The sequence below is a fragment of the Pelophylax lessonae genome (assembly GCF_965119305.1).
Source record: "Pelophylax lessonae genome assembly, chromosome: 11".
Classification (NCBI taxonomy): domain Eukaryota; kingdom Metazoa; phylum Chordata; class Amphibia; order Anura; family Ranidae; genus Pelophylax; species Pelophylax lessonae.
Window position 1 is genome coordinate 143,037,280 of NC_138778.1, and position 24,314 is coordinate 143,061,593.

The 24,314-nt window shown below is 45.8% G+C and overlaps 1 protein-coding gene across 1 annotated transcript in view; it reads right to left on the reverse strand.

The window, feature by feature from the left end:
* The window catches only part of ENPP7 (ectonucleotide pyrophosphatase/phosphodiesterase 7), a gene marked incomplete at both ends in the record, with an annotated part of 94,646 nt that overhangs the window by 57,742 nt on the left and 12,590 nt on the right, over window positions 1-24,314 (reverse strand). The window contains one exon of the mRNA XM_082272833.1: window positions 19,964-20,109. Coding sequence (XP_082128959.1) covers window positions 19,964-20,109 — 146 coding nt within the window. The remainder of the gene's footprint in view (window positions 1-19,963; window positions 20,110-24,314) is intronic.

Sequence of the window (24,314 nt, forward strand, 5' to 3'; positions counted from 1 at the left end):
CACTGTTACTGTAAAAATGACACTGGCAGTGAAGGGGTTAATTTTATTGGAGAGGGAGGGGTTAATGTATGCCTGGAGCTTACTGACATGTGGGGGGGAGGTGACTGAGTGACAGAAGGACAGATCGCATGTTCAGCTATGCTGAACACTCCGATCTGTCAGTCCCTGTCACTTAGGAGATCTGCCCGCTCTGTTTACACAGGCGGGCGGATCTCCTCACTCGATTCCCCGACGATCGGGGCAGAGCAGCGGCGATCGCCGCCGCTCCTCCCCTGGCCCGACTCCCGCTGTGAATGAAAACAGTGGGAGCGCGCCTCCGGCGGCGTGTGAGCGCCGCCTACAGGGGGAGGAGTCCAGCGACGTAGGTCTACGTCGCTGGACGGGAACGAGCCACTTTGCCGCAGTACGGTCCATGTGAGCGGTCGGCAAGTGGTTAAATTAACAGGAAAAGAGCACAGAAAGGCTGGCCTGCCTGAGACTCAGAAGGGGATCTGAGAGAGGAGCTCTATTTGGACTTTCAAAAGAACAGGTTTGCTTTACTATGTGTTTTTGTGGGTGATGGGGACCAGCCCCACACTGTATAGTGAGGAAAACCGTTGTTTAGTTTAGCGCCGGACGGCAAGGATTTATTTTATTGTTTTGTTGTTTTTGTATATTTGCAAACCTCTGCTGAAGTAAAGCTGGCAACCCACCAGACTTTAAAGAAACTACCTGCGTGCCGGCCTTACTTTCCTGTGAAAGGTGATCCCTGTGAGCTAATCTCTCACAATATATATATATATATAGTTGTATTCAAAATTATTCAACCCCCAATGCTGTAAAGTGTTTAGGGAATTTAGTGTACATTTGTAATTGTATTCAGAATGAAATCCTACAAGGACTTCTTAAAGAACCATATGCAACTAAAATGACATCAATTGGTTTTGTAATACAGTAGTAAATGTTTCTTTTGTGAATTCTTCATTGACACAATTATTCAACCCCTTAAAGACTACCACTCTGAAGAACAGAGGTTCATTGAAGTGTTTTCAATCAGGTATTGAAAACATCTGTGGTTGTCAGGGAGCAGCAATAAAGCCTAATAAGCACCAATTAGGCAGCTTTAAAATGACTGTGATACTCCGCTCCTTCTAGACATTTACTGGTGTGGTTACAAACATGGTGAAGTCAAGAGAATGGTCCAGGAAGACAAGAGAAGAGGTGATTACTCTTCACAGGAAGGGCAATGGCTATAAGAAGATTGCAAAGATGTTAAACATACCAAGAGACACCATAGGAAGCATCATTCACAAATTCAAGGCAAAGGTCACTGTTGAAACGCTACCTGGTGGCAGAAAGAAGATGCTGACTTTGACTGCTGTGCGCTACCTGAAGCGTAGAGTGGAGAAAAGTCCCCGTGTGACTGCTGAGGAACTGAGAAAAGATTTGTCAGATGTGGGTACTGAAGTTTCTGCTCAGACAATACGGTGCACACTGCGTAATGAAGGCCTCCATGCCAGAACTCCCAGGCGCACCCCCTTGCTGTCTCCAAAGAATAAGAAGAGTCGACTGCAGTATGCCAAAAGTCATGTGGACAAACCACAGAAGTTTTGGGATAGTGTTCTGTGGACTGATAAAACAAAATTAGAAATGTTTGGGCCCATGGATCAACGTTATGTTTGGAGGAGGAAGAACAAGGCCTATGAAGAAAAGAACACCTTGCCTACTGTGAAGCATGGCGGGGGGACAATCGTGCTTTGGGGCTGTTTTGCTTCTGCAGGTACAGGGAAGCTTCAGCGTGTGCAAGGTACCATGAATTCTCTTCAGTACCAGGAGATATTGGATGACAATGTGATGCAGTCCGTCACAAACCTGAGGCTTGGGAGACGTTGGACCTTTCAACAGGACAATGATCCCAAGCATACCTCCAAGTCCACTAGAGCATGGTTGCAGATTAAAGGCTGGAACATTTTGGAGTGGCCATCACAGTCACCAGACTTAAATCCGATTGAGAACCTCTGGTGGGAATTAAAGAAAGCAGTTGCAGTGCACAAGCCTAAGAATGTGACTGAACTGGAGGCTTTTGCCCATGACGAATGGGCGAAGATACCCGTAGATCGTTGCAAGACACTTGTGTCAAGCTATGCTTCACGTTTAAAAGCTGTTATAACTGTAAAAGGATGTTGTACTAAGTACTAAGATTGAATGTCACTTGAGGGTTGAATAAAACTGATAATGATGTGAGCACAGAAAAGACATTTGTGGTTACTTCATTATAAATGTTATGTTATATTTGTCTGACCTACACGTGCCTCTGATTTAATTGTAAGCAGGATGACTGAATGATCAAAATCAATGTCAAACTGGCCAAAACAATCAATTTCAGTGGGAGTTGAATAATTTTGAATACAACTGTGTGTATATATATATATATATATATATATATATATATATATATATATATATATATATATATACAGGGCCTTGCAAAAGTATTCGGCCCCCTTGAACTTTGCAACCTTTTGCCACATTTCAGGCTTCAAACATAAAGATATAAAACTGTAATTTTTTGTGAAGAATCAACAACAAGTGGGACACAATCATGAAGTGGAACGAAATTTATTGGATATTTCAAACTTTTTTAACAAATAAAAAACTGAAAAATTGGGCGTGCAAAATTATTCAGCCCCCTTAAGTTAATACTGTATTATTATAATATTGTAGCGCCACCTTTTACTGCATTTACAGCTGTAAGTCGCTGTAGTCGCTTGGGGTATGTCTCTATCAGTTTTGCACATCGAGAGACTGAAATTTTTGCCCATTCTTTCTTGCAAAACAGCTCGAGCTCAGTGAGGTTGGATGGAGAGCATTTTGTGATCAGCAGTTTTCAGTTCTTTCCACAGATTCTCGATTGGATTCAGGTCTGGACTTTGACTTGGCCATTCTAACACCTGGATATGTTTATTTGTGAACCATTCCATTGTAGATTTTGCTTTATGTTTTGGATCATTGTCTTGTTGGAAGACAAATCTCCTTCACAGTCTCAGGTCTTTTGCAGACTCCATCAGGTTTTCTTCCAGAATGGTCCTGTATTTGGCTCCATCCATCTTCCCATCAATTTTAACCATCTTCCCTGTCCCTGCTGAAGAAAAGCAGGCCCAAACCATGATGCTGCCACCACCATGTTTGACAGTGGGGATGGTGTGTTCAGGATGATGAGCTGTGTTGCTTTTACGTCAAACATAACATTTTGCATTGTTGCCAAAAAGTTTGATTTTGGTTTCATCTGACCAGAGCACCTTCTTCCACATGTTTGGTGTGTCTCCCAGGTGGCTTGTGGCAAACTTTAAACTACACTTTTTATGGATATCTCTAAGAAATGGCTTTCTTTTTGCCACTCCTTCATAAAGACCATATTTGTGCAGTATATGACCGATTGTTGTCCTATGGACAGAGTCTCCCACCTCAGCTGTAGATCTCTACAGTTCATCCAGAGTGATCATGGGCCTCTTGGCTGCATCTCTGATCAGTCTTCTCCTTGTATGAGCTGAAAGTTTAGAGGGACGGCCAGGTCTTCGTAGATTTGCAGTGGTCTGATACTCCTTCCATTTCAATATTATCGCTTGCACAGTGCTCCTTGGGATGTTTAAAGCTTGGGAAATCTTTTTGTATCCAAATCCAGTTTTAAACTTCTCCACAACAGTATCTCCGACCTGCCTGGTGTGTTCCTTGTTCTTCATGATGTTCTCTGCGCTTTAAACGGACCTCTGAGACTATCACAGTGCAGGTGCATTTATACGGAGACTTGATTACACACAGGTGGATTCTATTTATCATCATTAGTCATTTAGGTCAACATTGGATCATTCAGAGATCCTCACTGAACTTCTGGAGAGAGTTTGCTGCACTGAAAGTAAAGGGGCTGAATAATTTTGCACGCCCAATTTTTCAGTTTTTTTTTTTTATTTGTTAAAAAAGTTTGAAATATCCAATAAATTTCGTTCCACTTCATGAATGTGTCCCACTTGTTGTTATTTCTTCAAAAAAATTACAGTTTTATATCTTTGTTTGAAGCCTGAAATGTGTCAAAAGGTCGAAAAGTTCAAGGGGGCCGAATACTTTCGAAATGCACTGTATATACAGGGGCGTAACTACAGGCTTTGCAATTGCAACCAGGCCCCATGCTCCAGGGGGATGGAGTGCATGTAGAGAAATCACTGTCCTCTTTTTTCCTCCTGTAGCTGCAGGAGGAAAATGGAGGAGATTGGTTCCTCTGTATGCTGCCCCCGCCACTCCTCCTATGCAGTTCACTTGTGTTCTGCTGTCTCTGGGCCCCTGTGTGCTCCCCTGGTCCCCCCCCCCCCACTGTGCTCCCTACCCTCTCCTGTCAGCTGCTGCAGGGGATGTGTCACAATAGTGAACCAGGAAGGGATCGCTAGATATGTAATTTACCAGTTCCTTTCTTTTCTGAATCAGTCAAAATCTGTGACATTGCAAAAAATAAAATAAAATGGTAAGAAATAATACAATTAATATACCAAATAAAAACTGCTGACACCAGTGGGTGAACTTCTAGGATCACAAAGGTCACACTTGCGACTGGGCCCTGGCATTCCACCACCGTGAGGAGGCCCCAAGATGGCAGGAAGGGGACCCACTGCAGAACTTGTGAAAGGGTCCCGCTGCGGGACCGTAATAAAGGGCCCCAGGATCAGTGGGAACAGCATCAGGCTTGAAGGAATGGGCCCCGACCAGGGGTCCGGGGGGCCCTTCAAGGTTTCTTGCAACGTGGGCCCTGAAGGTTCTAGTTACGCCTCTGTATATATATATATATATATATATATATATAATTTTAAAAGGTCACCAAGATTGGGTCCTGGACGGTATGCTATATAGCACCAATATTTGGGCTGTGGTCCCTTTAAGGGAAGTGCGGAGTTTACAGGAAGGCAAGGGTTAAGCTGTCTTCCCGAGAGACCAGTTCTTAGGCCCCTTTCACACTTGCGGACCGTTCAGGTCCGCCTGTTGGTTTTTTAGGCGGATCTGCCCCATGTATCTCTATGGGGCAGCGGAGACATGTCTGCTGACATCTGATCCGATCCTGTCCGTCAAATCCGGATGGATGGAAACCCTATTTTCCATCTGTCCAGCGGATCGGATCGGATGAAAATGGACAGGTGGTCCATTCTCATCCAATCTCCCCATAGAGGACAGCGGCGATCTGACAGCTCTGTCTCTGCACATAGAGCGGAGAGGGAGCTGTCATCCGCCTGCTCAGCGGGGATCGGCGAATCGGTCCCCCGCTGAGCAGCACAGCTCCGTTGACAGACCGGAGCCGTGTGAAAGGGGCCTTAAAGACAGGAAGTAGTGTCAGTGGTGTGGGGAGTAGGAGCTGGTTACACACCTGGGGGACTGAGTTGGTGTAACAAGTGTTTGTGTGTTGCATGGTGGCTGGAGATAAGCTGCTACCTAGGACTGCTTACCTGGGGTAAACCCCCGCCAGAAGTCGGTATTGTGTCTGTCATTTATAATGAAGTTAAGCGGACTTTTATGTTATGCCTTATTGGACATTTTGCTGCTGGAAGCCTTATTTCTGTTGTGGAGGAAAATAAACCACTTTTTTGCTTTAAAATTACCCGGCTTGTGCACGTGATCCCTTGGAGCTACCATCTCAAATATTACTTTATATATAATAATTTGCGCTATAAATAAAAAAAGACCAAAAATCTTGTAAAAAAAAAAAAAAAATACATTTTTCTTCGTTTCGGTTTTAAAATTTTGCAAATTTTGTAATTTTTCTTCAAATTTTGTGAAAGTTATAGAGTATACAAGATATGGTGCCAATCAGTGAAAATTGATAACACCTGATGTACTGACGACGATCTCATTTCTTGAGACCCTAACAAGCCAGGACAGTACAAATACCCCCCAAATTACCCCTTTTTTGGAAAGTAGACATTCCAAGGTATTTAGTAAAAGGCATGTAAAAGGTTTAGTAAAAGGATTTAATTTAAGATTCTTTTTTTTTTTTTGTTTTCACAAAATGGTCATATTACAAAGTTATTTCTCACACCCTTTTTGGGCATACTTGCAACTACACCCCAAAATACATTCTGCTACTCCTCCCGAGTATGGCGATACCACATGTGAGACTTTTCCACAGCCTGACCACATACAGAGGCCCACCATCCAAGTAGCACCTTCAGGTGTTCTTGGAGCATAAATTACACATATCATTTCCTGACAACCTATCATACTTCTGAAGGCCCTGGAGCACCAGGACAATGGACATGCCCACAAAATTACCCCATTTTGGAAAGCAAACACATAATCTAGGAGCTGCAATGCGTCTTTTGAACATGTCATTTTTTTCCACAAGTTTTTGGAAAATGTGGAAAGAAAATGAAAACGCTACGATTTATAAGATATTTCTAACACATAGCATGTATATAGCAAAAATGACACCCCAAAATAGATTCTGCTACTCCTCCTGAGTATAGCGATTCCACATGTGTGAGACTTTTACACAGCCAGGCCACATACAGAGACCCAACATGCAGGGAACACTGATTTTCCTGAGTTCCCATTACAATTTTGTGAGGCACTGTAGGGCACTGACGTGTCACAGATGAGCACTGACGAGGCACAGATGAGCACTGATGTGGCACAGATGTGCACGGATGTGGCATGGATGAGCCACGGATGAGCACTGACGTGGCACGGATGAGCACTGGCGTGGCATGGATGAGCACTGAGGTGGCATAGGTGGGCATGGATGTGGCATGGATGAGGCATGGATGGGCATAACTGAGGTATGGAGGAGGCAGAGGATGGGTGCAGCTGCAGTCTCTCTCCTCACACACTGTACCGATTGTTGTGTACAGTGTGAGAGCAGAGAAATGAACCGGACATGCGCCAGTTTGTTGACAAGTGATCGCTTTGTCATTAGACTGAGCCATCACGTGGTAAAGGGCCGCTGTCATTGGCCCTTTACTACGATCCGTGTATTCAGCTATGGCCTGGTCAGCAAGTGGTTAAGCTGCCATCCTGCACTGTATAAGTGTTTGTTAGAATTGATGCCACTAAATACCTTTTTGAGCAGTATCTTCAGCCTGGTCACATGACTCCTGGCCGCTCTGCTTCTACGATCCAGGGCTACAGCAGGAGGAGCCCCAGGACCCGGCAAACACGTACACTTCCATGTGCACGCCCCAGGAGCGCGATTCTGGGAGGACATCATAGTACGCATTCCCAGAATAAGCCAACTGCCCTGTAGCCGTCATTCAGCTATGGCCTGGTCAGCAAGTGGTTAAGCTGCCATCCTGCACTGTGTTTGTTAGAATTGATGCCACTAAATACCTTTTTGAGCAGTATCTTCAGCCTGGTCACATGACTCCTGGCCGCTCTGCTTCTACGATCCAGGGCTACAGCAGGAGGAGCCAAGCTCTCCCTCTGACTTCAGTTGGGAGTCACATGAACGCCGAGCTAGCCGCTTGGCCCCTCCTGCCGTAGCCCTGAATTGCAATATTAGAGCGACCAGGCTGAAGATACAGCACAAAAATGTATTTAGAGGCTTATACTTATACAATGCAGAATGAGAGCTTAAAAAAGAGGGGCTTGCAGTGACATTTTTATTTTTTACTAACAGCAGTGGGGGGAGGGGGGGTGGGGGAGCGGAGACAACGACACAGACACACGGAGCTGACAGGCAGGGATGGGAGATCAGAGAGGAGACACAGCGGATGACAGAGGCATGCAGGCAGACCACGGTGGTCAGGGCTCATTAGCCATGATTATCGTGGTCAGCAAAGAGAGGGGGACACAGGAAGTGGCAGGATCAGCCAGGTTTTTTTTACAGTTTCCAAAGGGGCAGGTTAGACAGAACAAGCACTGTGCTGTTTAACCTGCTATAAGGAAACAGGATCCTTTTTTTTTTTTTTTTTTTTTTTTAGGGTTGCAAGAACTTTATTAAATTTTGGTCAAAATGTATTCTGCTACATGTCTTTGGTTAAAAAAAAAAAAAATCCCAAAAAGTGTATATTGATTGGTTTGTGGGAAAGTTATAGCGTCAACAAACTATGGCAAATACAGTATACTGGAGTTTTTTTATTTATTTATTTATTGTACTAGTAATGGCAGTGATTAGGTGACTTATAGTGTGACAGTGGGCAATCTGACACTAACTGACACTTTGTGGGAACTAACTGCCCACTGACATCACCAGTGACATTATTTCATTGATCAGTGCTAATAATATGCACTGTCACTGTACTAACGACACTGGGCAGAGAGGGGTTAAAGGAGTTGTAATGTCCTGGGAACACTGGTTGTGTCATGTAAGGAAATGTTTTGGGACACTGTGCTGGTCTGACCCTGCGTCTACAAAACGTCTGTGTTCTCCAAACCTTTTCCGGAGTGTACGGATGGTGCGGCCCACATATAGCAGTCCACAAGGACAAGACAAACAGTAGACTACGAACTCCGAGGAACATGTATAAAAGTCAGGGAGGTAGAAACTCTTGCCCTTGGAACCAAACTCTTTTTGTCCCTGGGTGACATGTGGGCATGTTAGGCATAAAGCCTTGTGACATTGGTGTATACCTCGAATATAGAAGAATTTTAACTTTTAACTTTGCTGGGTGCGATACAAGTTTTCAGGTTTCTAGCTCGTCTGTACAAAATGAGGGGTCGATCTGTAATGGAAGATTTGAGATGTGGATCTTTTTGTAATTGTGACCAGTGTTTATGAAATATATGTTCCATGTTCCTAAATTGAGTATGGAAATGGTAGTGAACCTAAGTGGTTGTGTGGTGTGGAGAGTGTTGGGATTTTTATCAACTGTGGTGTTGTATGGTTTATAGAAATTGTAGGCCTCATCTACAAGAGTGGGGGGGGGGGGGGTAAACTTTTTCCAGAAATTTTAGCTTTAGTTGCTGTCTGTGTGCGTCATAATCTTCTTCTCTGGTGCAGTTGTGTTTAAGTCTACAGTATTGGCTTTTGGGAATGTTGTTGACCCAACAAGGATGATGGTAGCTAATAAAGTGTAAATAGGAGTTACCTGCAGTGGGTTTACTGTAATTTTGGGCATATATGTTTATGTAGCAGGTTTTCCAGGCCTGTGGCCTGATGCAGGTCTGCCATTGTTACCGGTTACCTCTCCAGCCCATGTGAGCTGTGGACCTGAGTGTGAAGACTGAGACATGAACAACTCCGGCATCTTTGTTTTGTTGTTTTATTGTAGATAAAGGGGATGGGAAAAGGGAATGAGTGGGATACTGCAACAAGTCACTGAATATTTCCCTCCTGCCTTTCTCTGGCTTGAGGTAGTATGTTGTAGAATCCTGTCAAACTGTACATTCCAACTGGCACACTCTGTAAAAATTCAGGGCCCATTAGTAGGTGCCCCCTTTAACCTTGAACTCTTCGGGGGTTCACTGACTATGCAACCCCCTCTGTAACTTCAGGGTCCTCAACCTAGGTACCCCCTTTCAGCTAGCTGGCACTGGATCCCAGAACCTCTTCCGGAGTGATCCCCTCTGACTCTGGCAGACCCCCAGGGGCAATCCTCAGTACTCACGAGCTGTGTAGGCTTTCCTGGGACTGAACCCCACTCACCTCAACTCGGCACTCTCTGGATTCTCAGGCGACACCTTGAGACATCTTCTTCCCTCAGACAGGAGGAGAGACAGGAGGAGAGACAGCCGCACTCTCCTTCCTGGGACTCTGCTCCCGCCAAAGACACGCGCCACCCCCAAACTTATACTCACTCCCAGAATCCTTTGCAGCATAATCTGCCTTCTGGGGTACTTACAAGCCTGGATGTGTCCCCTGATTGGGTTTCCTCCACTGCCCTATGAGAAGCCTTTCACAGGAGCCAGTGGGGACACTCCCCCTTCAGCAGGCACACCTGGGAGCCATGACACCCTGACTAAACAAATCACAGCCCTGCTGTTAGTTAGGCAAGGCCCACTATACATTTACCTGGCACCTACCTGTAGTGTGCTACATTTCCATTTCCATGGCTGAGAAGTAAGTTGAGAAAAGCCAGTGAATGGTCATCACAGACGGACGTGAAGGACAGACCCATATCGTTGGCATTACAATGGTCCAAAAAAGGTTGGACTGAGGATTTTGGATCATCCCAAATGATGATCATATCATCAATGTATCCGCCATCAAATACAAGATGTAAGGAAAAAGGGTTATTTTGCCATATATACAGATTCTCCCAAAAACCCATGGTGAGATTGGCGTAGCTGGGGGCAGAATTTGCCCCCATAGCTGTGCCATGGGTCTGTAGGTGTCACGTACCTGGTAGAAGAGCCTGATACGGTGAGGAAAGCCTCTCTTACACCTCTGACTCGGGGCCCCTGATAGAGCAGACAGGTAGCACAGGAGTGCAGAGGGGCACGAGTGCCTATTGGTCTTGATAGTAGCTTAGCCGGACGAACTGTCAGGATCAAGCAGGGGAAGACTGTCGGTGGACCGCAGCGGAGCAGGAGTGCCGTATGGACACCACTGAACAGGAGACAGGAGCAGGCTGGGTCTGTCAGTAGGTTGCAGCAGAGCAGGAATGCCGGATGGACACCACCGAGCAGGAGACAGGAGAAGGCCAAGTTCGTCAGCGGGTTGCAGCGGAGCAGGAATGCCGGATGGACACCAGTGAAAAGTAGGCAGAGACTAGCAGCAGGCAGTCCAGCAGGATAGTAGGCAGAAACAGGATCAGGCAAACCGGGTCATACACTGGCAGACGGATCAGGTGCAGATGTACAGGCAGAAGCGTGGTCAAAGACAAGCTGGGGTCAATGCAGGCAGAGTTCAGGAGAAGTCAAGGCAAGCCGGGTCGATAACAGTAATCAGATGCAGGTTTACAGGTAGCAGGTTTACACAGAAACGCTGTAGACAAGACAGCACTGAAGCACAGCACAGGCTCAGTTTAAATAGCCCCCTTGATGACCATACAAGCAACAGGTGCACGCACTTGTGCAATGGGCGTAGCCTATGCACAGCAAGCTGTCTAGAAGAGCCATTCTGTCTATGGGAATGCCCTTCCTGACATTGCCCCCACACAATGGGCAGCCTCCGGATGCCCAACTAGAATATCTTTTCTGGGTGGGCACGATGAAATGCTTGGATAAGTCTCCTGGCATGGATATTATTTTCAGGCTCCCATGAGTTATCTTCAGGGCCATACCCCTTCCATTTAATCAGGTACTGAATTTGATTCCTTCTTTTCCTACAGTCCAGAATTGATTCAACTTCATATTCCTCTTCCCCATCAACTACTACTGGCTCAGGTGGACCCGTATTTCGGTTAGGAAAAGGATCTGAAATAGCGGGCTTTAATAATGTTACATGAAAAACGGGGTGAACCTTGAAGGAATCTGGCAAAGTTAGCTCATAAGTAACATCATTGATTCTCCTTTTCACAGGAAATGGCCCCACATATTTAGGTCCAAGTTTCCTTGAAGGGCAGGCCAACTTTAAGTTTGTAGTAGATAGCCATACCTCATCACCAGGTTCCAAGATTAACTCTCCCCGTCTCTTTTTATCAAAGTTTCTTTTATTATCTTCCTGTGCTTTGGCCATTGCTTCCTGCAACAACTTATTATTAGAACTGAAGAAAGCCACTGTATCTTGAACAGCAGGAACTGGGCAATCAGGGATTGCGTTAAGCACAAAGGACGGATGAAATCCAAAGTTGGCAAAAAATGGAGATTGCTTAGTAGCAGAATGATTTGAGTTGTTATAAGCAAATTCAGCTAATGGCAATAATGACACCCAGTCATCTTGAGAGAAGGAAGAAAAACAACGTAAATACTGCTCCAAGGTCTGATTGGTTCTTTCAGTCTGACCATTAGTTTGTGGGTGATAAGCCGAGGAAAAAGACAACTCAATCTTTAAGGATGAACACAGTGCCCTCCAAAATCTGGAGGTGAATTGGACCCCGCGATCGGACACAATATTACCAGGAATCCCATGGAGTCTTACTATTTCTTTAATAAATATTCGTGCTGTCTCTGGGGCTGACGGTGTACCTTTCATGGGTACAAAGTGGGCCATTTTTGTCAACCGATCTACAACCACAAAGATGGCAGTATAACCCTCTGATGGAGGGAGCTCCACAATGAAGTCCATTGATATCTTCTCCCAGGGTCTGTCAGGAACCGGCAGTGGTTTAAGCAGACCCCATGCTTTGGTCTTGTTGCTTTTATTCCGAATACAGGTGGAGCAGGCCTCAACATACCTCCTACAGTCCTTTTCCAGAGTAGGCCACCAGAAGGTACGTTGTGTCAGCTCAGTCGTTTTGCAGATACCAAAATGTCCCGCTAGCGCATGGTCATGACACAGACCCAGGACAGCAACACGCACATTCTCTGGTACAAAGATTTTGTTTTTGAACCATAACAGTCCATCTTTCACTTGTAAAGTTATTCCAGGAGGTGATAAAACTCCAGTAGAAGCCTGCTTGATTTGAGACAGCAGATCCCCCTGTAGGAGCAGAAAGTTTCCAGAAGACAGAATAGTGTCAGGAGAAGAAGGTTCTACAGAATCGCCAAACATGCGGGAAAGCGCATCTGGTTTGATATTTTTTGACCCAGGCCTGTAAGTAATGTGAAAGGCGAACCTCGAGAAGAACAGTGCCCATCTGGCCTGGCGTGGTTTCAAGCGTTTTGCAGTTTTCAGATATTCCAGGTTCTTGTGGTCAGTGAAAATTAATATTGGGTGGGCTGCCCCTTCCAGGAGATACCTCCATTCCTCAAGTGCAGCTTTAATCGCTAAAAGTTCACGGTCTGCCACATCATAATTCTTTTCTGCCGACGAAAGTTTACGGGAAAAGAAGGCAACCGGATGCAATAAAGCTTTGGCTCCTTGCCTTTGTGACAATACTGCTCCTACTGCTGTTTCTGAGGCATCTACTTCCAGGACATATGGCAGGGCTGGGTCAGGGTGTCTTAATATAGGTGCAGAAGTAAATAGTCTTTTCAGGCTTTGGAAGGCAGACTGTGCCTCAGGTGTCCAGCAGAACCGGTTGTTGTGCCTGGTCAGTTGTGTGATGGGGGAGATGATGGCTGAAAATCCTTTGATAAATTTCCGATACAAATTTGCGAACCCTACAAAGCGCTGGATCCCTTTCTTGTCTGTAGGAGCTGGCCAATCTAAGAAGGCGGAGACCTTCTGGGGATCCATCCTTATACCCTCCGTGGAGATTATTAAGCCCAGGAATTGGATACTTTGACGTTCAAACTCGCATTTCTCAGGTTTGGCATACAGACCATGCTGTCTGAGTCGGGAAAGTACACTCCTGACGTGACCCCGATGAATCTCTAGAGAGGCAGAAAAGATCAGAATGTCATCTAAGTATACAATGACAAAAAGATCCAAATAGTCCCGAAAAATGTCATTGATAAAGTGTTGGAATGTAGCGGGAGCGTTGCACAGACCGAAGGGCATAACCAGGTATTCAAAATGCCCAAATCGGGTGCGGAAAGCAGTCTTCCACTCGTCACCTTCCCGTATGCGGACCAAGTTGTATGCCCCACGCAGATCCAATTTTGTGAAAATGGTTGCTGCTCTAAGTCTTTGAAAAAGTTCAGGAACCAATGGTAAAGGATAACGGTTCTTGACCGTGATCTTATTAAGTTCACGGTAGTCAACACAGGGTCGAAGGGAATGATCCTTCTTCTCAACAAAAAAGATGCCAGCCCCAGCAGGAGATGTAGAGGGGCGGATGAAACCCTTCCTCAGACTGTCATCAATGTAGTCCTTTAGAGCCACAAGCTCGAGTTCAGTTAGGGGGAAAATACGCCCAAAGGGCACTTCAGCTCCAGGAAGTAGCTCAATCGGACAGTCATAAGGTCTATGGGAAGGAAGAGTCTCTGCTCCCTTTTTGCTGAAAACTTCCAGGAAGTCTCGGTATGCTGCAGGTACAGATGAACATATGTCAGAATCGGAGTCCATACATAACAAAGACAGAGGGGGAGGTTCCTGCAGACAGTGCTGTTGACAGTAGGCTGATTCAAACTTGATTTCTCCCGTGGCCCAGTTAATGCAAGGATTGTGTGCCTGTAGCCATGGCATACCCAGTATGATGGGAAACAAGGGCGAAGCAATAGCGTCCAAGCGCAACAGTTCCTTGTGGTAAGTGGTTGTAGTCGTGGGTAAGGGAACAGTCTTTTGGGTGACAAGCCCAGATTTGATGAAAGTTCCATCAGCCAGGTGGACTGAAAGTCTCTGAGTCTTGGGCAGCAATGGTATCTGATGCTGAGCTGCAAATGACAGATCAATAAAGCAACTGCAGGCCCCCGAATCAATTATGGCTGATACCTGGATAGCTCTTCCTGGAAGCTGTAATGAAATGGGAAGAGCTAGGTGAGTAAAGTCTCTTGACAGGAGTGGCTGGTTAATAGAAGAAATGGACAGACATTTACGGAGCTTGGCAGGACAGGACCTCACATAATGACCGGGTCTCCCACAGTAGAGGCATGAATTATTCTGGCGACGACGCTGACGTTCTTCAGGTGAAAGTGAGGGTCGAAGCAGACCAAATTGCATGGGTTCAGTAGCATCAGAGGTGGGTGCCATTGGGACTGGAGGAGCTGGGTCCGGTGTGCTGACTATTCGTGGTAACATCCATACAGGGCGAGACAGGATGGTAGATTTCTCAGACCTGCGCTCCCTCAGCCGGCGATCGATTTGGATGGCTAAGTTCATTAGAGCCTCCAGAGAGTTTGGAACTCCAACACGGGCCAACTCGTCTTTCAAGGGTTCTGAGAGCCCTAAACGGAACTGATAAAGGAGGGCAGCATCGTTCCAGTTGGTATCAGCACTCCAGCACCTAAAGTCCGTTACATAGTCCTCAGCCGCTCTGCGGCCTTGTTGGAGCGCATGGAGGGCTGCCTCTGCAGTAGTGGTTCGCTGTGGATCCTCATAGAGCTGTGCCATAGCATCCAGGAATGTAGATAGGGTCGACAGCACAGAGTTATTTTGTTCCAGTAAGCGATGGGCCCATGACTGGGGTTCACCTAGCAGCAAGGAGATGACAAATCCCACCTTAGTGGATTCAAGTGAAAAGGTGCAAGGTTGTAGTGTGAAATAAAGTTCACAGGCATTACGGAAGGACCTGAATTTGCTGCGGTCTCCTGCAAATCTTTCAGGGGTAGGAACTCTTGGTTCAGATGGTAGCATCACAACAGCGGATGCTGCGGGTACCTCAGCATCAGTGGTTGATGAAGAAGCAGTACCAGGAGAAGCAGATGGTGATGACAAAGTCTGGACACGTTCCTCAAGTCGTGTGTAACCCTCCTGCAGGCTTTTGATGGCTTGTGTGAGATCTGCCAGATGTTGGCACAGTTCATCCATGGGAGAGGTTCCTCGTTCAGGCTCAGACATGGCTGTCTTGTACTGTCACGTACCTGGTAGAAGAGCCTGATACGGTGAGGAAAGCCTCTCTTACACCTCTGACTCGGGGCCCCTGATAGAGCAGACAGGTAGCACAGGAGTGCAGAGGGGCACGAGTGCCTATTGGTCTTGATAGTAGCTTAGCCGGACGAACTGTCAGGATCAAGCAGGGGAAGACTGTCGGTGGACCGCAGCGGAGCAGGAGTGCCGTATGGACACCACTGAACAGGAGACAGGAGCAGGCTGGGTCTGTCAGTAGGTTGCAGCAGAGCAGGAATGCCGGATGGACACCACCGAGCAGGAGACAGGAGAAGGCCAAGTTCGTCAGCGGGTTGCAGCGGAGCAGGAATGCCGGATGGACACCAGTGAAAAGTAGGCAGAGACTAGCAGCAGGCAGTCCAGCAGGATAGTAGGCAGAAACAGGATCAGGCAAACCGGGTCATACACTGGCAGACGGATCAGGTGCAGATGTACAGGCAGAAGCGTGGTCAAAGACAAGCTGGGGTCAATGCAGGCGGAGTTCAGGAGAAGTCAAGGCAAGCCGGGTCGATAACAGTAATCAGATGCAGGTTTACAGGTAGCAGGTTTACACAGAAACGCTGTAGACAAGACAGCACTGAAGCACAGCACAGGCTCAGTTTAAATAGCCCCCTTGATGACCATACAAGCAACAGGTGCACGCACTTGTGCAATGGGCGTAGCCTATGCACAGCAAGCTGTCTAGAAGAGCCATTCTGTCTATGGGAATGCCCTTCCTGACAGTAGGTAGGAATCACCAGCAAATTCAAAATAATTGTGGGTTAAACAGAAGTGAGTAGCTTCTAGAATGAAGTGGGCCTGGCGCATATTTAATATAGGATCCTAATTCAGAAAATGTTGTACTGCTCTCAATCTGACATCATGAGGTATTGATGTGTATAATGAGGCTACATCTAGGGAGACCCATAAGTGCCCTTCCGAGACCAAGGCTAGTGAAACCGAGCCCTTAGGGTCCTTTCACATGGGCGTTCCGCCTGGCAGACTCTGCTTTGCTCAGCAGGAGATCGATACGCTGATCCTCACCGAGCAGGCGGATGACAGGTCCGTGTCCGCTCACTATGCTAAGATGGACCTGTCAGGTCCACACTCTCCTCTATGAGGAGATCAGATGAAAATGGACCGCCTGTCCGTTTTCATCTGAGCCCATCCGATCTGATCCACCAGAGGAATGGAAAATAGGGTTTCTATCCATCTGGATTTCACGAACAGAACCTGATCGGATAGTGGCGGATGTCAGCGGACATGTCAACGGTGACATCCTCTGCTCCATAGGGGTGAATGGAGCGTTCGATCAGGACCTGATCCAAAAACCGGCGTGAAAGGGGCCTTAGACCTGTTTTTAGAAAGGGGTTTGACATATCTGGCAGAGGTGTTTCCAACTGATTCTTTGGGAATAGAGGATACAAGCAGCACATTTTGGCATGATTTTGCAGTGGTGTGTGTAAAGGATTCTTTGATTATACCCAAACTTTTTTAAACCTTTATTTCCTCTATATTTCTTGCACAGACCGCTATAAATGAACTTCTGCATAAGAGTTTGCACATTGTTTTAGGATTATTTGTTCCATTTATTATATATTTTGATGCTGTTTGAATATTTCATATTATTTAGCATTTGGTACTAAGGTGATTTTAGCCGATTTGTTGGTGTTTCTTTAATTATCTGTCACTGATCACTTTATGCTGAAACACTTTTTGCATGAGTTTTAGGCTGATTTATTGCTGTAAAATGTTTTATTCTTTTCACTTTGGTGAAATATAGCTGCTTTAGGCTCGATTCACACCTATGCATGTTGCTTTAGAGCGTTTCTGTAAAGCTTTTTGCAGTGCTTTCCACGTTTTTTTTTACCACGATTTTGCCGTGATTTTACTGCGATTTGTGTTTTGCGTTTTTTATACTTTTTTATTTTTTGGAAAATGTGTTGTTGGGCAGATTTAAAAACGCAAATCACAGCAACATCGTGGTAAAAACCCAATACATGCGCTTTGGATGTGGGTCCATTAACCTGTTGCCGACCACCCGCCGCCTTTTTACCGCGGCAGGGTGGCTCTCCTGCGCAAACCGACGTAGACCTATGTCGGTCGCGTGCGGGCCCCCCCCCCCACTCGGCAGCGGGGAAGCCGATGCACGGGTCAGGTGGCTCCGATTGCCGCCTGACATCCCCGCGATCGTTCCCCGCTGAGAGAGAGGAACGGTCAGCTGTTGTAAACACAGCTGACCATTCTTCTCCCTGGAATGATCACAGAGCCCCTGTGATCCTTCTATGTATGATCACAGGTCTCTATGGTCATTTCAGAAGCCACGCCCCCCAGTTAGAATCACTCCCCTAGGCTCACATTTAACCCCTTCATCACCCACAATGTTAACTCCTTCCCTGCCAGTGTCATTATTACAGTAACAGTGCATATTTTTAGCACTGATTACTGTAGTAATGTTCCTGGTCCCCCCAAAAGTGCCAAAAATGTCAGTTAGGGGTCTGATCTGTCCGCCGCAATGTCGCAGTCCTGGAAAAAATTACAGATCACCGCCATTACTAGTACAAAAAAAACCAAAGCAATAAAAAATGACATAAATCTTTCCCATAGTTAGTAGACGCAATAACTTTTGCGCAAACCAATCAAAATACGCTTATTGGGATTTTTTTTTTTTTTTACCAAAAATATGTAGCAGAGAACAAATTGGCCTAAAATGTTAAAAAATTTTGATTTTTAAATTTTTTTTTTTTGAGAATGTTATATTGCAGAATGTGAAAAATATAGTTTTTTTCAGAACTGTCGCTACTTTTTTGTTTATATCGCAAAAAATACAAATCGCAATAGTGATCAAATACCACCAAAAGAAAGCTATATTTGTGGGAAAAGAAGGACACCGATTTTATTCGGGTACAGCGTCGCAAGACTGCGCAATTGTCAGTTAAGGTAACGCAGTGCCGAATCGCAAAATATGACCTGGTCATTAAGGGGGCAAATCCTTCCGGTCCAGAAGTGGTTAAAGTTTATTATATGCAAAATGCAAGTACTCAACCCTTTCCAAAAATGCAGAGGCACAAAAATGCATTGCTGCAAAAAGCATGGAAAACCGCTTTAGTGTGAATGGAGCCTTGAGCCCTGTACACACGATCAGATTATCAAAGGATCTGTCGTCCGTTTTTTGTGGCATGCTAGTCTGATGTGGAAAGTGAAGAGGTTATTTTCATACGAATTTTCCCGTACGACAGAATTCTACTCCAGAAGTGATGTCGTGTTGAATTGTTCTGTATGTGTTCTTTAGTTTCTGAGCATGCCTAGTCTCGCTCTTGTGATTTTTTTTGGACGAAAACTGTACTAATTAAACGAAAATCGGACGTTGTGTTCACATACATCCAGTTTTTGTCGTACAAAAATTCGTAATTGCCTGTCGAAAGCACTTTACCAACGATCCGAAAATCGTCAGATTGTTCGTCGGACGAAATTTTACTTCAGATTTTCTTATCATGTGTACGGGCCTTTAGGAAGAAGGGGGAGCTCTATGAGAAAGATCATTCCAGTATTCTTTTTTTGCATATATCTTTGTAACATAATAAAACCTCATTTTAAAAAAAGAAAGCAACGTTTTCCAACACAACCAATTACACATGCTAGAAATTGTAAATCTAGTGGAATGTGGCATAGCCGCTTATTAAAGCGGAGTTCCACCCAGTGAATGTTTTTTGTAATAAAAATACCCCTGGACAGTCAGGGCTAGTGCATTCCACAATGGATAGCCTCTGATCTGTCCCGGGTCGCACTTACCTTTTAGAAGAAATACTTACCTTGAAAACGTCTTCTCCAGCGCTGCCATCTCAGGTGTGGGCAGTTGAAGCCAGCGCGTCCTCTTCTGTGTCCTCTTCCGTCTTCTTCGGTCCTACGATGCACTGTACCGGCCCCGACGTCACTTCTGGTGCCGCAGCGTCATCCCTGCACAGCTTCTGGGCATGCCCAGAAGCTGTTTAGCAAGGTATGACGCGCCTGCACCGGAACTGACGTTGGGGCCGGTGCAGGCGCATTGATTCCTGGGAGCGATGACGTTCAGCTCCCAGGAATCATTGCAAGCCAGGAAGTGACGGCGGCGGCTGTGGCCGCAGAGAGAGGAAGAGGAAGTAAGGTAAGTATATTTTCTTCTAAACGAGGTAAGTAAAAAAAAAAAAAAAATTGCAATTATCCATTTGTTTTTCAGGTGACCCGGAGCAAGAAGATAGAGGTAAGTATAATTTTAGGGTGGAACTCCACTTTAAGTTAGAGGTACAAACCATATTGCTTACAGGAAGGAAAGCACTTTGTCAGCTCTACACGGCCAGTAACCCTATGCCCCTCACAGTGCTCACTGGCCATGCTGCAACTGCAGATATCGCCTCCAAAAATACATCAATGGTGATACTGCCACATAATATAAGATTATGCATCTGGCTATTTATATACAGTATGGGTAAGCAAGATTTTCACAATACTGACAATTTTAGATAGCACGTAAATAAATAATAATAATGTACATGTGCAATGCAAAAACTCAAGTGACTTCTTTACCTGTGTCTGAGCTGTAATCCATATAGGGAGGGTTCCATTGTCCCACCATTCAGAAATGCCCTGCGTTGAAAGATAGGATACCTTTTGTCCAGTTGTAACATTGAAAAACATGTTATGGATAACACCATGATTCTCAATATATCGCCCTGTAAGGAAACAGAAAAATACAGTTTTTGGTTGTTCTTTTGAAAGGTCACTCATTTTGTATTTAATCTAATCTACTTTTCCCTATTTGTTATACCAACAACTACGGTACCCGGCAGAGTCAAATGTCTCAGAGGATATAATAAGAGGAGGAAATCGCTATGAAGATTGCAAAGCTGCTGGTAAATAAGTGATCCTTGGATACATTAGATGTATTCATCTCAAATGGCCAGCATTGAATACTATAAGCCAGGAGTTCCCAAACTGTGGGTCGGGACCCACTGGTGGGTCGCGAGCTGCGTTTGAGTGGGTCGCACTGAGCCGGAAATCACTGAGAGCGGGTCCGCTTAAATTGTGCTGTGCAAGCCTGCGCAATTTACAGAGAGCCAGAGCAGTCATATCTCGATGGATTCAGTACCCCGCTCACGCAGTTTACGAAGGCTGGTTTGCATTTCCTGCGATACTTTCATCAGTAAGTACGTATGTGGGCTGTTATGTAGGATATGTTTATGGGGTGCAGAGCAAGCTCCTTGGTCCTTCTGGTGGCAGCGGTGGTGGCTAGACTGGCGGCGGGATTCTCTTAGCTATAGCAGGCAGAGACGGCAGCCTCTGTGTCATAGAAGGACCAGGTGGCCCGGCGGTGTCGGGAGTTCATGGCAGCTTCTGTGACCCCAGTAGGGAATCTGAAGGAGAAGAGCCAGGACACCAAGACCATCATAGAGCTCCTCATCATGGAGACTCTGGGTGAGGTGTGCTGGGCCCTGGAGAGGGCAAACAGGGGCTTCACCTTCACTGTGGACTGCTGGGAGAGGAAGGGTAAGTGCCATATAGCCTGCTGATCACTGTCCTGGGGTGGTTAATTTCTGTCCTCTGCCTGCCTTATACTGTCTATGAGGGTGCTGATTACTTACAGCTCCGCTTATATGTCACACATGCCACAGGTTTCTGAACCCTCCCTTAGAACATCTGGCAAATGTATTCAATAATAAAGTAAAAAGTAGTAAATTGATATTTTTAATTTAACATCCCCTTCCTTTTAAAATATGCATTATTATTATTTGCATTTATATAGCGCCAACAAATTCTGTAGCACTTTACAATATTCAATTACAAGCAAGTGGGTCCCGAAAAAAATAACTGAATTCAGAATTGGGTCTCGGCCCAAAAAGTTTGGGAAGCCCTGCTATAAGCTCTAATTTTATAATCTACTGTATCTTCTCAAATAAACTTTTCTTGTCTTTTGAAGAAACCAAAAGTCTTAAATTAAAACTAAGATAAATAGTGGGATGTATTTACAAAGGAGTTAATGTGACAACAACGTGTAATCAGGACCCATTCAAACATCTCTGTTCTTGTGCCATGTGTTGACAAACTGAAGAATATGTTGCTTGGGGGTGCCTTAAATATAATGAAGGACAAATGGATCCTAAAATAAGAGTTGGGTTTATTCATAAATAGGGATAGATGTAAATTCTAATTACGAAGGTGAGGTGGTAGGGGGATGGAAGAGGAGATCTTCCCCTAAGCTCACACATTCATTATCTCTGAATCTTTCATACAATGGCTTCTTGTTCAGTTTTGGAACACTCCTATCCATCCTTGTGGGTCCCAGCAAATCACATCCATGCCTGTGGAATTACCAAAAGACTCTTCCAACAGGGCATGCAATCTCATCATTGTCCTTTGCCCCAGGTATGTGGCTTTTGGTCTCAGAAGGTGGTAAAAAAAGGCAAAGAAAGTGCTTCCAGCCAGCTGGCCCCACCAGCAGATGTGTCCTCATGAATACCCCAGGTGGTCAAACTGCCCTTTATGCCAATGACCTTCAAGTATTCATCCAGTAATCAGTGTCACTGTTCAGACAGCTCCGCTGGCTGCTTTTATGATCTTATCAGCCTCAACATAAAGCTCTTTGTAATCTGCTTGCCAGCAAACATTTTTTTTATTTTATTTTTTTATTTAAAAGTTGCATACATAATAATTTTATCCATTTCAATATGTGCATTGAATTAAGGCAGCCCGTTATATATATATTTTTTTTTTACTGTGTATTGCTTTTTAAATGTAATACAATACAATTGCAAAAAGCATACAACAATTCGTAACAAATAAGGAAACCAATGCAGTCTTATGTAATGTTCATACATTTTTATCAATAGTTATTACAGTGGTGACTTGCACAGTTACAGTGGCATTAGATACACTATATTGTCGAAAGTATTGGGACACCTGCCTTCACACACACATGAACTTTAATGGCATCCCAGTCTTAGTCTGTAGGGTACAATATTGAGTTTGCCCACCATTTGCAGCTATAACAGCTTCATCTCTTCTGGAAAGACTGTCCACAAGGTTTAGGAGTGTGCCTATGGGTGCAGGGCCGGTGCTAGACTATTTTACACCCTAGGCAAGACCAGCTACTTGCGCCCCCCCCCAAAAAAAAAAAAAAGGGAAGGGGTTAAAAACTCTATGTCATACCCAGGTACCCTGATCCCATGGTTCCTCCATGTTATGCTTTCATACCCAGTGACCCCCCATATTCCTCCATGTCACACTCGGGGACCATAAATGTCCCTCCGTGTCACACTCATGGACTTTGATGTTTTTCCATGTCACACCCTTGGACCCCAATATTCCTCCATGTCATGCTGTCATACCCACTGACCCTGATGTTCCTCCATGTCACACCCAGGGGCCCCCGTGTTCCTCCATGTCATGCTGTCATACTCAGTGACGCCAATGTTCCTCTATGTCAGACCCTGATGTTTTTCCATGTCACAGTTGGGGACCCTGATGTTCCTCCATGTCACACCTGGGGACCCTGATGTTCCTCTGTGTCACACTTGGGGACCCCAATCCCCCATGGCACACCCAGGGACCCCAATTCCTCATGACACACCTGGTGACCCTGAACTCCTGTTACACCCGGTGACCCCTATCCTCCATGTCACACCTGGTGACTCCGATTCACCATGGCACACCTGGTGACCCCGATTCCCTTTCATACCAGTGATGCTCCATGTAACACCCAGGGACCCCGATCCCCTGTTCTGGGGACACTAACTGGGCGGTATGAAGAGAGTGGCCCCCACTCTGCCCTCCTTCACAGTGATCCTGCTGATTCCTTCTCCCAGGACGCTCCTCTCCTGGACCACAGTGCTCACCACAGCTCCAACCGGCTCCTGGTGGAGGGAAAAGCAGCAGTCAGAGAGCTCCGCATGTCCATCACCAACCTCCTCAGACCATTCCGGTGCCTCGTAGCTTCTGCCCCAGTAAAGGTCCTGCCCTCCAGTGCCGAGCTCCGGCTCAGGTTCAGCTCTTCTCCGCTCCCTGCTTAATACCAACCTAGGGAAATGAACGGCTGCCTACCAGCTCAGTGCAGAGAGTCACTTCCTGCCTGGGGTTAAGGCCGTTCAGCTCCAGCTGAAGAGGATCATCATGCAGGCAGCACTCTGGTGGGCTCCATTCCTGCCTCTTGGGGCCCCTCCAACAGTGGTGGAAAGCCAGGGCTTGATAGTTCCGCCACTGCCCAAGACACCTGCCATCTTTCTCTGTCCCTTCTTCCTCCCCTACCGCCACCTCTCCCCTCAGCTCACAATAATCATTCATGATAGAGAGAGTGCCAACTCCTGACTGCGCTCCTAGGTGGCAATGCACCCTAGGCGGCTGCCTAGTTTGCCTAGTGGAAGCACCGGCCCTGTATGGGTGGCTTGCAGTCTCTGCTCTAATTCATCCCATAGGCGTTCTATCGGGTTGAGGTTGGGACTCTGTGCAGGCCAGTCAAGTTCCTCCACCCCAAATTAGCTCATCCATGTCTTTATGAACCTTGCTTTGTGCACTGGTTCAAATCATTTGGTGGAAGGGGATTATGGTGCAATGGTGCGGGGTTGATTTTCAGGGGTTGGGCTTGGCCCCTTTGTTTGTCAGGGTTTGGGCTTGGCCCCTTAGTTCAAGTGAAGGGAACTCTTAAAGTGTCAACTTACCAAGACAATTTCATGCTCCCAACTTTGTGGGAACAGTTTGGGGATGGCCCCTTCCTGTTCCAACATGACTGCGCACCAGTGCACAAAGCAAGGTCCATAAAGACATGGATGAGTGAGTTTGGGGTGAAGGAACTTGACTGACCTGCACAAATTCCTAAACTCAACTCGATAAAACGCCTATGGGATGAATTAAAGCGGAGACTGTGAGCCAGGCCTTCTCATCCAAC